At 53.0% G+C, this 13,043-nt stretch overlaps 2 protein-coding genes across 5 annotated transcripts in view; one reads left to right on the plus strand and one right to left on the minus strand.

Moving 5' to 3' along the window:
* The first annotated feature begins 15 nt into the window (after nt 1-15).
* Nucleotides 16-9,647, plus strand: LOC119867479. Of its 4 annotated transcripts, none has more exons than XR_005383728.1 (4): nt 17-1,421; nt 5,989-6,364; nt 7,462-7,874; nt 8,794-9,647. XR_005383728.1 is itself a non-coding variant. In XM_038583396.1 (4 exons), exons 1-4 carry the CDS (start codon nt 1,065-1,067, stop codon nt 8,844-8,846), a joined length of 840 nt encoding a protein of 279 aa, XP_038439324.1. In that variant the 5' UTR covers nt 17-1,064; the 3' UTR covers nt 8,847-9,647. The 4 variants fall into 4 exon arrangements, 2 of the variants coding, with proteins under 2 accessions (XP_038439324.1, XP_038439325.1); XM_038583396.1 differs by having other exon boundaries at nt 7,821-7,874; XR_005383727.1 differs by having other exon boundaries at nt 16-1,421; nt 5,989-7,874.
* Nucleotides 1,634-13,043, minus strand: part of PLEKHG4B (pleckstrin homology and RhoGEF domain containing G4B) — a 70,530-nt gene continuing 59,120 nt past the window's right edge. Inside the window, exons 8-13 of the mRNA XM_038583393.1 lie at nt 10,543-10,659; nt 10,177-10,275; nt 9,437-9,579; nt 8,808-8,946; nt 5,083-5,852; nt 1,634-2,946 (exon numbers count right to left, since the gene is read on the minus strand). Coding sequence (XP_038439321.1) covers nt 2,607-2,946; nt 5,083-5,852; nt 8,808-8,946; nt 9,437-9,579; nt 10,177-10,275; nt 10,543-10,659 — 1,608 coding nt within the window. The 3' untranslated portion in view covers nt 1,634-2,606. The remainder of the gene's footprint in view (nt 2,947-5,082; nt 5,853-8,807; nt 8,947-9,436; nt 9,580-10,176; nt 10,276-10,542; nt 10,660-13,043) is intronic.

Raw genomic sequence — 13,043 nt, forward strand, 5'->3', positions numbered from 1 at the left:
GATCGTTGTGACCAATGGGTGCTGTGGGGGGTGGGGCAGTCTTGTAGGATGGAACCCGTCACCTGTGGGATCTCACCCCACATCCATGCAGATGGCGTCAGGGTTGAGTTGAATTACAGGACACCCGGCTGGTGCCTGAGAATTGCTCAGATGTATGGGGAAAACCCTTGGGGCCAGGCAGGGCTCCTCTGGTCTGCATGGAGCTCGCAGCAGAAGTACCCTTGTGGACATGGTGCTAAACTCTCACCTGTTTCTGCATAAAAATACCCAATATAGCGTATGTGGGAGTCAGGTTACGAATTCTGTACCTGAGCCACCCCTACCCCCAGAAGTACCCCCCAAGCTGCAGTTTGGGCTGATGGCTAGTGGGACCGCGTGGAGTGTATCCCAAACTGTGGACACCACTGCTAAGTCCCTCCTGTAACCTTCTAGCCCATGGATAGCCCTGTCCTGGGGGCTTCCTGAGCATGGCTGGTCCAATCCCAAATGACTCGGCTAAGTCTGCTGAATGGGGGCTTCTGGAGTGACTATGCCGGGGTACCCCGAGTCCTCCATGGCTCTCCATGGACAACTATACTCCATGCCGGACTCCATCTCTGCTGCTGGCCACAGCCTCAGATCTGCCTTTTCCAGCTGACGCCAGAGGTCCCACCTTCAAGCCCAGGTGGGGTCAAAGGGCAGGGCAGGGCATTGGCACATCCATGGCTGTGCGCACACAGGCCATTTCACCTTGCAAGGCACCCAGGGCTGCTCAGTGGGAGGACAATGCATGCAGGGTGGCGGCCAGAAGGGCCCACGCTCAGATTGCGGTTTGAGACTCTTGATGCAGTTTTTAGCAGGGCATGAACATTTTCATTTTCCCTGGGAACCCTGTGACTGTCCCTCCGCTGTCAGATACCAGGCGTTCTGCTGGGGACAGGACTCCTCTTCTAAGCTGGTCCCATCCTGCCACCATGTGGGCCGTGTGGATGCCGGGCCCAGGCTCCCAGTGTTGCTCTGCTCCAAGCCTGACAGCCAAGTAGCCCCAAGGTGGATGGTTAGCCACTGAGGGCCTGCCTCCTATAATGCCCCGCAGGCTGCCCGGACATGAAGCCCCTCTCTGCTCCCCTGACCCGCTGGCCCCAGAGAGGTCTCAAGCTTCTGGGGACTTCCCCAGAGGGAAGCTCATGTACTCTGGCCCCAGGCCACACCCTCCCTCAACTCAGGACAGCCCGTCAGGGCCTCGGGGCACTCACGTCACAGCCTCGGACAGCGTCCATGGCCAGCAGGTCGTTGCCGTGGCGCAGCTGGAAGCGGACCACACCCTGGGCGGCCCGAAGCTCGCTCAGCTCCTGCTCTGGGACGGGGCAGCGGCCAGCCTCCCTGACCAGGTCCTGCAGCAGCAGTGCGTACTTGCCCATGCGCTGCACCGGCTTCAGCAGGTAGGAGGCCAGGTCCATCTTGTCACCCAGCTGCCGCTGCTTGTCCTGCAAGGGCCGGGGCGAGAGGGTCAGCCGGGGCCAGGTGGGGGACAGCGCGGCTCGTGGGGTGGGGGGGTGACCTTGAAGAAGGCGTTGCCATGGCTGCAGAGTAGGGCATCCGACTGGGGCTTGTTCTTGCTGTAGAGCGCGTACATGCCGAACTGTTCCTCCTGCAAGAAGGGAGGACACCGGGCACCTGAGGGGGGCCAGGTCCAGTCTCTGCCTCTGCCCCCACCCTCTGTGTGCTGTGCCTCCCACGGGCAGGAGACAAGGAGGCTCAGCGCTGCCCTGGGATCACGGGGGCTTACCAGCACATTGATGCCAGAGATCTAGAATTGGGCGTTACAGGGCGTGGGGGAGAGGGCAGAGGCGGGCCTGGGAGGGGGCACGGGGAGCCCAGAACCAAAGCTATGTTGACATTTGAAATTCTTGCCGTTGTTGTCAACATAAAGCAACACAGAGTTCATCTTCTGGCTAAAAGCACCTTCTTAGAAACAGTTGAAAAGATGCACCATGGAGTTGCTTTCACCCTCGGGCGTTTCCGTTGTGGGTGTCTACATTAGGAATGCGGAGGCCGCGTCTCACCTGCCCATGGCACAGGTGCCACTGCGTCCCCACTGCCTGGATCACTGCGTAGGGGACTGCTAGGTGAAAGCATTTGTTTTCAAACTGAATTCAGAGTTTCATTAACGATCCAGACAGGGAGATATTCATATACACAGTTGGGAAGACTCTCACGGGGAGAGCAGCCCTCGTGTGGGGCACGTGCACAGTCCGGGAGCCTCCGCAGAAAGCCTGACCTGGCTTGCTCAGATGGCGGGCTGGCCCGGGCCCCGCCTGGGAGGGAGCTGGCCGGCTGCAGCGGGAGGACTGAGGATGGGACCAGGTGGGCTCCCGTGTACAGGACGTGAACTGCTTCGGGCCAACAGCCTTGAGAGGTGAGCAGAGGGGTGTGTGGGTGACGATGCAGGCAAGGCCTCCAGCGTCGTGCGGCTCTGGGGGCCAAGGGTGCCTTCAGGTGGCACCAAGCAAAAACACTCGATGTGATCAGAGCCACAGCCTTCTTGTCTATTTTGGGGTCTGTTTATTGCTGGGTCTGCACGGATCCAAATCACCCGAAACGTGGGCGTTGCCAGACCCAGCCTCTCAGAAGGCACCCTGGGCTGATGTCGCCTTCGCCTCCCACAGGGGCGCCTGCCGTGTGGACCCGGTGCCTGGGAGGGAGGGACTCACGTGTCTCAGGAACCCGCGGCCTGCCGCCAAGGGGCAGTGCTGGCAGCGCTCCAGCTCCGCCAGGAAGTGCTGGCGGTGGAAATCATAGAGGTTCTCCAGGTTCCCAAAAACGATGCTGTGCTTCCCTCGGAGGTCCTGGGGCAGGTCCGTTCTTTCCATTTCTGGAAAGTAATGGTCAATGACATACCCTAAGGACCGAACATACTCTCTCTCCGTGGACACCATCTCAGCCATGATGTGCTGCAGTCGGCTGCTGGAAGACAGAGGCGGTGGACACTCAGGCTGGTGCAGGCCTCGGCCTCACTCCAGGCCTCGGGAGACCCTAGGTCAGCGTCCCTCCTGCTTCACATAGAAACAAAATGCTGTGCAAGCCCAGAGGAATAAACATGATCGATCATACGGGGCAGCAATGAATCCTGTCACGTGTGCTCTGTCACCTGACACTGCACCTTTGATGGAAACAAGTAAGATGGGAGATACAGGAGGTGCATATTAGAAGCTGCTCGCATGAAGTGCCTCTATACTGTTGGTCACAGCCTTTTAGGATAAAAGATCCTTCTAGAAGATGGACAGGAGAGACTGCCAGGGCCCCTAACTTCAACCTGGAGTCCTCTGCCAGGACGGTTCTGGCAGGAGGAGGATTTGAACACTGCAAAGAGGACTGTGGTGGGAGCTCCAAGACCCCGGGAGCCAGGTTCCCATGCACTGCTAACCTACCAGAAGGGACTTCTGAAAATTCAGCTCTGTGTGGTGGAGACAGGGGACCCAGAGGCCAGAGGGGAAGCACAGAGCCTCGGGGCCTGGGATGGGGCCGAGGTGGGCAGTGGGAGGTGGACAGAGGGCTCCCTGAGCTCCCGTCCATGCTGTGTCCAAGCTGGGGATGCGTCCCTGTTTCATGAGGCCCTTCAGAGGCACCAGAGAGTTTCTTCCCGGCTGCCAGCGGCTTTCCCCGATTACTCAATTCCCAGATACTCATGAAACTTTATAGTCTTTTTTTTTTTTTCTACTACGTGGATTTGCTTGCTTTCTTTTAAACTGGAAAGCCGTTAAAAGCAACCGATGATAGGAGATACACCTGCAGTCAGAATGGCTGCTGGGTGTGTCCATCTGTAGCTGGAGAGCCTGTCCCTTCCCGTCCCACACTCCCCACACCTCCCAAATACCTTCTGGCTAGTCAGGAGCCCTGACCCTCATGGCACTGCCCCTAAGACACCTGAGGCCCCAGCCCCAGCCCCACAGCACAGTTCCTGTCCATATTTGCTGAAAACAGGCACCATTAAATATTCAGAAACAACACTAGTGTGGTCTGAGGATTTGGAACAAATGACTTGGAAACTGACACATCAGGACATAATGGTGGGAACTGACTACTGGCCTAGTGACAGGAAGTCCCTCTGGGCAACTGGCACAAGGCCTGGGTTTTCACGAGAGTGGGTTAGTTTAACGCTTTGTCCTACGGGCGCTGGTGCGGGAGGATATGCCTTGTGCGCTGTGCTGTGGGCCCAGGGCCTGTGACAGGTGAGAGGGGGATGGCTTCCCAAACTTGCTCCCCCCAGACTGAGGATGTCCGCTGTGGGTGCCTGGGGGCTCTTGGCAACTGGAGGGCCCCTATTCCTGCGCTCTGTGCCTCTGGAACTTTCAAGATGTGCTCAGGGGAGCCGGAGGGTGGTTCTAACCTCCGGAAAAACCTCTCAGGTGATCCCAAACGAAACCCTCCTGTTCCACCTCAAGTTTCACCCCAAATAGAGTACACGGGAACCTGAAACATAAAGGACAGTATTTGGTGGCCAACTCAGTTCAGAGATGTTCTCTGCCTGAGGAGGAAGCATGTCCATCAAGCAAACAAGCAAAGGACACGAGGAAGATGCCCCACTTCATCCACCCCATACACTGACAGGCTAGCAGTGCAAGCGGCAGGCTGTAGCACCAGGTGTGTCGCTACCTGTCATCAGGCCTGGGTGCACTTCCTGCCCACGTTTCCATCCTATGGTCAATAAAAGATATATTTTTTAATACAAATCTTCTTAAAGATTAAACAGATTCACGGACATCTCCATTTGGGCAATGGGCAAACACACGTACTTCTCACCTCCATGCTGAAAGACTTTTCCTAAAAAGTAATTTTTAAGGTAAAGTCTTCATACTTCAGGTGTGATTTTCTATAAATTGGTCTCAAATGATGTGAGCTGGTTGTGTAACTGTCAGAGCGGGTGAGCCATGAAAAAAGGAAGTAGTTTTCAATGACTATTCTGAACACAGGGAGGTAAATAACATCTTATCTAAAATCAAATGCAAGTGTGCTACCCGGACAGGACACAGTGGACCTGGAGGGATGTTTGTGCATTGCACTGACCACTACACCCACAGGCTGGAGGGGTGTCCGCCTCACCTTCCTGCTTGCTTGTTCCCGTCCTCCTTGGAAGGGTGGGTCCTGGAGGGAGAGGACAGACTCTGGTTCCGAGTGACCAGGGGGCTCTCAGCATGTGGCCTTGATGGGGGTTTCTTCTCGGAGGCCACGGTGCTGGTCACCTCCAGGCCCCTGATGAAGACCCCAGTGTGGCCTGGCCAGTGGGAGTCTCTGAGGCCACTGTCAAGCTGTGGAATCTCAAAGCTTTGTGTTTTTCTCATAGTTTTCTTCAGAGAATGTTTCCTGGGGTGGGAGGCAGGTGTCTGGATGGGCTCAGGGGAGCAAGTGGGGCTGTCGTGTGGGGAATGCACACCTGGGGCCAGGTGCTCATCCTCCTGCCTGCGCAGAGAGGCTTGGCCAGGGAGGCCAGGCAGCAGCGGGGCCTGCTCCCCAGCGGGACACTCCAGGTCAGTGGAGGGCGTCCAGGATGGCTCATGGGGCCTCCTCTCAGCCTCCTGGCCCAGCTCATGCTTCAGGGGTCTGCGGCCCAGAGGCGGGGTGCCAGGATCTGGGGTAGCCCCAGACAGGGCCTCTTGGAAGCAGAGTTGGGTGTGCTGGCTCTGCAGCCATAAGGGGTGCCACCGATGTAGGGCCTGCGGGCTGCCCAGGCCTGCCACTGCCATGCTTGCCCCAGGGAAGCTCTGTGTAGTCAGCTCTGTGGCCTCCTGGTGCCAGCAATTCAGATACTCAGCGACGGGCTGCGGGCCCAGGTGTCCCAGGCACTCACCACACTGCAGCATCCACCTGTCCACCTGCATGGCAAAGGGGGATGCTGGTCAGGACAATGGAAGACTGTCATGGCCCCCATGGCCTTGCCAATCCCACCCAATCTCATGCAGCTAATGAGCGACTCAGGTAATCCTAGTTCATGCTCCTTTTGCTCTGCAGGTGCCCCAAATCCAGGACCGTGGTAACCAGATGGCCAGAGCAACAGGAAGACCTTTCCGCCCACCAAGGGAGTTGCTAGCCAGACTCGCCCCAAGGGCAGGCAAGATGAGTTTGCATCTGAGCCCAATGGGGTCTGAATCCTCTACAGCACCTAAGAATAGCAGGAGGAGTTGTTCCAGGGATGTCGGATGCCAGGGCTACACAGACTATGAAATCGGTCATTCCACACCTCTGCCTGGTGTAGAAGGCCATGACGGGGACAGAGTCCCTAGCCCTGCCCAGGCCTTCCCTGATGCCTTAGATCCCATCAGGAAGAGCTGTGCTCCTGGGGATTCTGGCCCCAGCAGCGTGACAGCCAGGCAGTTCCAGGGTACTGGTGAGTTTGCATGGCATGTGCTGTGCTGCAGCAACTGTTCTAGGGTCTCTGGCAAGAAGTATACTTTTACAGCTGAGCTGAGAAGCACAGAAAAGTTCACGTGTTCATTTTGCTTGTCCCTTTGGAACAATAAGTTCCTCATACAGTGGCTGAGATCCCAGGGCATGCTGTCGGGGGTGGGGTGCTGGCCACTTGTCCCAGGGTGCAGCTCACTCTGGCCTGCAGGGACAGCATGCCCTCCATGTCCATAGCACATGCAGATCCCTTGGAGGTGATTCCACGGCGGATGTCAGACAGATGGGCCCCTCAGGCCAGTGCTCCCTGCATCCACTTAGCCCGGTGCTCAGGCACTGTCTGAAGTCCCAGATCGCTTCCTCTGCTGTAGCCCATGAAGAAACTACCAGCATCAGCCTGGTGCTCACTCTGTTTCTATGTGTGTCTTCTGGTGTGGACACTCCATCAGCTGGCTTTGGAAGGTCTAGAACCCGCGCCGCCGCTGCCTGTTCTTCAGGCAGAGCAGCTCCAAGAGGCCAGGAATTCCTCTCCTCTTTCAAATCATAATTTGATCTATTCAGGAGAAGAATTTTGTATTTTTAAATGTGTGAAGGTTCCATGGTCATGGGGGAAGGGAGCATCAGACACACTCAGGAGCTGGTTCGCACGGCTGTGCACCCATCCTGATGCAAACCAGCCGCGCACTCGGATGTATCATCAGTGGCTGCACAGCATCATTGCCTCTCAGTTTGTAACCGCTGTTTCTACCTATGGGCCCCTTTCAGTCTGTGGATGGGAATCAACAGGTCTTCATGGCTCAAGGGTGTAACTGGGCAGGCTGTTTGCAGGAAATGGAAATAAGATAATTGAAATATGGATCCAGAACTTTCCATCTTGCAACTTGTTGCTATGCAAAATATATCCCAGAGATACTCTTTAGGTGGTGGCACAAGGACACTCTGGGGCTGTCTGGGAGAGCTGGGGTGTGGAGGGGGGCAATGGCAGCCCTGCCCACCCCACAGCTTCCCGTAGCAACATCGTTCATTCACAGTGAACACGTCCCGGGTTAGGACTTCATTTTTATGCATTTTCTCCTTGGACAGCAACGCCAGGGGTTGTTAGGGACCACAGAAGAGGTGATGGATCTACGGCCACTGAACTCTACTGTGACCCGATGCACAGGCAGAGGAGAGACATCAGAGCACACACGCTTCGTAGACAGAGTAATAGAGAAAAATGTCAAATCTGGGTTTTTACAAACATGACCTGAGAACCTCTGGATAGAAGAGCAGGAAATGGTCAACGGAGCAGAGACCCCTCAGGGCTGAAGTCCCACCTCTAGCCTCACAAAAAGAAATTCTGGTTGGTTTGAAGATATAAATGGAAAAATTCAAACCATAAAAGTTTTAGGGTGGAATGCATCAATCGTTCTGTGACCTTAAGGTAGAAATTTCAATCCTAGGCAAAGCTGAAGGACAATCACAAACCAGGGAAGATGTTCACCATGTGACCAGAGGTGAGTTACATGCATAACAGTGAAAATTCGAGCTGTGCAAGCCTGCCAGTGTGTGGAATAGCCATTTCTTAGAGAATAAATACAAATAACCCACAGACAGATGAAGAAGTACTTATTTTCATGTCAGTAGGAAGAGATGCTCTCCAGGCTGCTGCTGAGAATCTAAACTGGGCAGGCTGCTTGCCAGGCCACCTGGCAAATGTGTAAAAACCTCAGAAATTGCAGCCCTAACCCCACCATCCCTGTCCCTATGAACCTATCCTAAGTAAATAATCACAAAGTGTGAACGACAGGTGCAGTGATGTGCACAAGAGTGAGAAATAGGAGAGCCCAGGACTTGGGCCAGAGCTAGATAAACATGGAAGGTGAGGCTTGCACACACCACCATGCATGCCGGCCATCCTGGGGACCCAACCTGAGGATGCCCTGACAGTGGCCATCCCCCTGCCCTGACAGCCCCAAAGGGACACACGGGCCTCCAGAGAAGGCCTCCAGCCCCTCTAGACCTTGCCCTACACTGACTGCTGGCCATGCATGCACTCCTGCTTCACATTCTCTTATATGGAAATAGTGGTTGATAAAAGCATAGGGTTTAAATAAAAATATGTGGAAACTTTTGAAAGCTTCTATATGCATATGTATATGGAGAAAAGTCTGGTTTATAATATACTGCATGTTAACATTAGTTATTTCAGGAGCAGAGTTTTTTTTTTTTTAAGATTTTATTTATTCATGAGAGACACACACAGAGAGACAGGCAGAGACACAGGCAGAGGGAGAAACAGGCTCCACGCAAGGAGTGCGATGTGGGACTTGATCCTGGGTCTCCAGGATCACGCTGTAGGCTGTAGGCGGTGCTAAACCGCTGAGCCACCAGGGCTGCCCAGGAGCAAAATGTTTTTCTCTTTTGGTTTCTCAGACTGGAGTACTTACCTGGCCTCGTCCCTCCTGGAGCATCCTTATTTCCCGTAGCCTCTCCAGCTCCTGCAGACATCTGTTGGAGGTGAGGACCAGCCCATGGACCTCTTCGTCCACTTGGTTGTACAACCTGGAGGCGACCTTGATGGCATCCCTGGAAGAGAAAGTGTCAGAAAACCAAGTCCTGACCACTAGTTGTTCATGGCAATCACCCGAGGAATATGCTGTTGGTGACAACCTAGTTAAAAAGGGAAAACTGCACTCTTTACATCCTTACATCTAACACAAAAGGGGATGCTCCAAGGAGGTCCACAGCCAGAGCAGGAACAGGAACATGCCTGGGAACCACGGGTGCATGCCTCAGAGGTGGTAGGAAAAAGTGGTGGGTGGACAGGGCTCCCCAGGACAGAATTAGACAGAGAAGCATTCAGTCAGGACCTCTACTGAATCCATTATGGTGGGTTTGCCTTCCACTTGAGCATTCCAAGGAATCTACTACATTTTTTGGAGGATAAAAACATAGATAGACTTTGGTCCAATGTGTGCCCATGGGAAAGAATGGAGGTTTGGACCCCTGGGAGCTGTTGCATGTGACAGAATTGGACATCTTCCCCGGGGATGGGCTGCCCTAGCACGACACTCACTGGTAGTCTTGGCTGCTGCCAAGCTGCTCCCTCTTCAGCCGTGCCAGCATGGTGCCACCTTCTAGCCGGAGGGCAACCAGTAGTGCATCTTCCAGCACACACTTCATCATTGCCTTATGCTTGTTGATTAAGTCTGTGACCTCCTGCATGGGGTGGGAGAAGCATACATAGAACCCTCTCTTCCATGGGGAGTGGACCTATATTCTTGTGCTCATCAATCAAGCTGAAAGCAGGGTTCAACCAACACTTGACACCTGCCCAAGCAGGAAAGTAATGCTGCCCCGGATGCTCTCGCCCAAGGGATGGTGAAACTAAGGACAGGAAAAAGAGGGGAAATGTGGAACTTGGCAGCAGGAGGAGAGCTTGGCATTTGGACAGGGACGTATAGGATCTTGCCCACACACCCTGCAAACTCCGCCGAGGTGTCTCTGAGGCCTCTCTAGGCTGCTGATTTTCCTCCAGCCAGTCTACCTCTGTGTCCCAACAGTAATTACTCAGGCATTGGTGGCACACCAACACATGTATTGGTTGCAGTGGTGTTGTTTCTCTTCTGGGCATGGTGGAAGTTTTTTTTCTTTTTTGGTCACAGGGGGAGGAAGTGGTCTTTTGGAAGTCCTTTGCTAATTGAAAGGGATTTCAATCAAAATGGGTTTGAAAATCTCTGCTATGGATGATGGATTTGGATAAACCTCTTCCCATCTACCTACCTGTGAAATAAAGTAAAATACATGAGAACCTACCTGTGCTGTGCTTAGAGTTCTGTGAATATTCAGGGAGTGGACTGAATTTTGTAGGAATACAATGGCATCCTCGCAATCTGTGGTGAAGGACTCCAGCTTCTATCATGGTGGGAGAGGTATGAGACGACAGATACACCGTTAGTGTCCACAGGAGCGCCAGAGAGCAGCACCCTCCCAGCCCAGAACTGGACTTTAGCGGTACTCCCAAGCCTGCCACACAGTGGCTCTCCAGCAGTCCTGTGAATGGCAGTTGTGATGGGCACGACACTCAGGGTAGGGATGCCTGTTCAGGTGTGAGTAAAAACATCTGCATAAGGAGAAGTCCCAGGAGACTGGTAGGTGCAGTGGCTGTGAGTTATACCTTACCCTACGGAAGCAGATCCAGTCACTATGGCTATAGGGAAAAGAGCCATCGAGGTCTGCGGTCAGCTGTGAGCTGTCGACAAGCTTGTGCAAGGCCTTCAGGGAGCCCACCACCTCACACTGCCAAGGAGAAGCATTCACTGGTTACGTCCACAGATGCATCCATCAGAAAGACCACTGTGATGGTTCACTCCTGGGAGAGCTACCACTGAGAGGGTTGAGAGGCAGGTTTAGGTCCAGTGGCACTGCCTTGCTGGTGGCATTAATGGGCTGAATGTGTTTGGGAACAGGGATGAAGGTGGGGAGAAATGAAAGGAAAAGGCAGCAAAGAGGAAGAACAGAGAGGTACCAATTAAGAAAAAAAAAAGGAAAAATTGAAAAGGAAGAGATGACAAGATGATAGGGGAGGAAGGGGAGGAAACAAATGAAACAGGGATGTGCTATTCTGAGATACAGAGTTGGCCCTTCCCAGACAACCCAAGGGGAAGTATAACAACAACCAAGTGAAAGCTCTGGAGGGCAAACTAAACCATATTTCTTGAGGAGAGCAATTGAAACATGGATGAGGCATCAGCAGGGGGTGAGCTCCCCATCTGCAGGGCTCTGGCCTGAAGGCAGGATGCAAACATGGTGAGACTGGATTGGCTGAGGCTCTGATAGCAAACAGGCATTTTTGTGGCCTGAAGAGCCAGGAAAGAATGCTGGGGAGGAATGTGGATGTCGAATACCACAAGGGAGAAAGCCAGGGATCGGGAGCTCCCATACTGTGTAAACTGTGCCCAGGACTCTGGCTGACCCTGAACCATGTATGCAGCAGGGAATACACTAGGTAGCTAAAGGCAAAAAGAACTGAACTGGACCTACATGGGGGACATTTTTCAGTTTGAGTCCAACCAAGTCAAATGCATTTCAAAACAGTCCTTTGTGGAGGTTTATAGTAGAATCCAGAGTTAGCATATTCAATAATATTCAGCAGAACATTCATATGTCTGGAATATAATTCAAAATTACTTGACACATGAAGAATCAGGAAAATGTGGCTCATTTTCAAGGGAAATGACAACCAACAGAAGCCAACCCAGAAAAGACTTGTATGTTGGAATTATTAGATAAGGACTTTAAAGCTGTGGTCATAACTATGCTCAGTGATGTAAAGGAAAAATGCCTGTAATTACTGAGAGAATAGGAAATCTTAGCAGAGACAGAGAAAATATGTTTTTAAAACCACTGGAAATTTCACAGCTGAAAAACACAATAACTGAACTAAAAAATGTCAATAGATGGGCATAATAGCTGAATGGAGATGAATAAAGCATGGAGTTAGTGACATTGAAGCTAGATGAGAGAGAAAAAAGTAGAAAAAAAAATAAGTCTTAAAGACCTTTGGGGCAAGATCGCTTGAGGAGGAGGAGATAAGATGGCGGAGTAGTAGGATGACCCAATGCTTGCCTCATCGCTCCAACACAGCTAGATCATTATACATCATTCTGAGCTCCCAGGATATGGATCTGAGGCCTGAGAGAACAGACTGCATCACTTGAGGGACAGAAGAGGCCATTGTGAAAGGTAGGAGGTAAAGAGACATGTGATTTGGGAGAGAAAAGAACTGTAAGCACTGCAGAGGAAAGGGAGCCCTGATCACGGAGAGAGGACAGAGACAGGGAGAGAGAAAGCAGCACACAGGGAATTGCATAAGAAAAACACTTGCCCAAAAGTGCTGACTGGGAAAATGAAAGGGGCATATTTTTATAAGCAGCAGCGCTGAGAGTCTGAAGTTGTAGCAGTCTGCACTTGCCAGGGTCAAGCCTGGTGGACACAGTGGTGCTCCTGTGGAGAAGAGAGGCAGAGGCCCAGGAGCAGACAGCATGCTCTGAGGAGCTCCTGGGTCGCGCTGGGAGAGATAGTTCCGCTTGTTGGGAGTGCTTTACCTCTCCAGGGACAGAAAAGCCCGTGGGTGCCATAAAGCTGCCCCGGTCATTAGTACAGAGCAGAAGCACCTGCTGAGGGCAGCTAACTTGGATGCCGGCTCTTTGCTACACTTCACCATAAAATCCAAGCTCCTGCACAGTTGTGCAATTGCTTTTCTAGGACCAAAGACACCAGGCACACCGTGATGAGACCCTCCTACAGAGTACCAGCTTGGGTCTGCACTGTGCCAGCTCCCTAAAATTTAGGGTTTTGAAGCACAGCCGCACATCTAAGATAAAACACAGGAGAAGCATACTGCTGAGTGGGCAGACAGCTCTGATACAGACAGGGTGAAAGCAGGGATCTGATGGAAGACTGGGACACAGGAGGGGGATTGTTTGCTCTTCTGAGAGGGCTTCCTGAACAGCAAGGGATGTGAACTCTCCTCTCTGGGGAAGAAAGGAGGCCAACACTGTTTTTCACCTCTCCTATCAGTAAGGACAGACTTCAGCAAGCTGCACAGCACACATAATGAAGGCTTGAGCTGCTTACACTAAGCCCTGCCCCACCCTGCGCTCTGCAGGTGCCTTCTTAAC

This window comes from Canis lupus, chromosome 34 (assembly GCF_011100685.1).
Source record: "Canis lupus familiaris isolate Mischka breed German Shepherd chromosome 34, alternate assembly UU_Cfam_GSD_1.0, whole genome shotgun sequence".
NCBI classification, from domain to species: domain Eukaryota; kingdom Metazoa; phylum Chordata; class Mammalia; order Carnivora; family Canidae; genus Canis; species Canis lupus.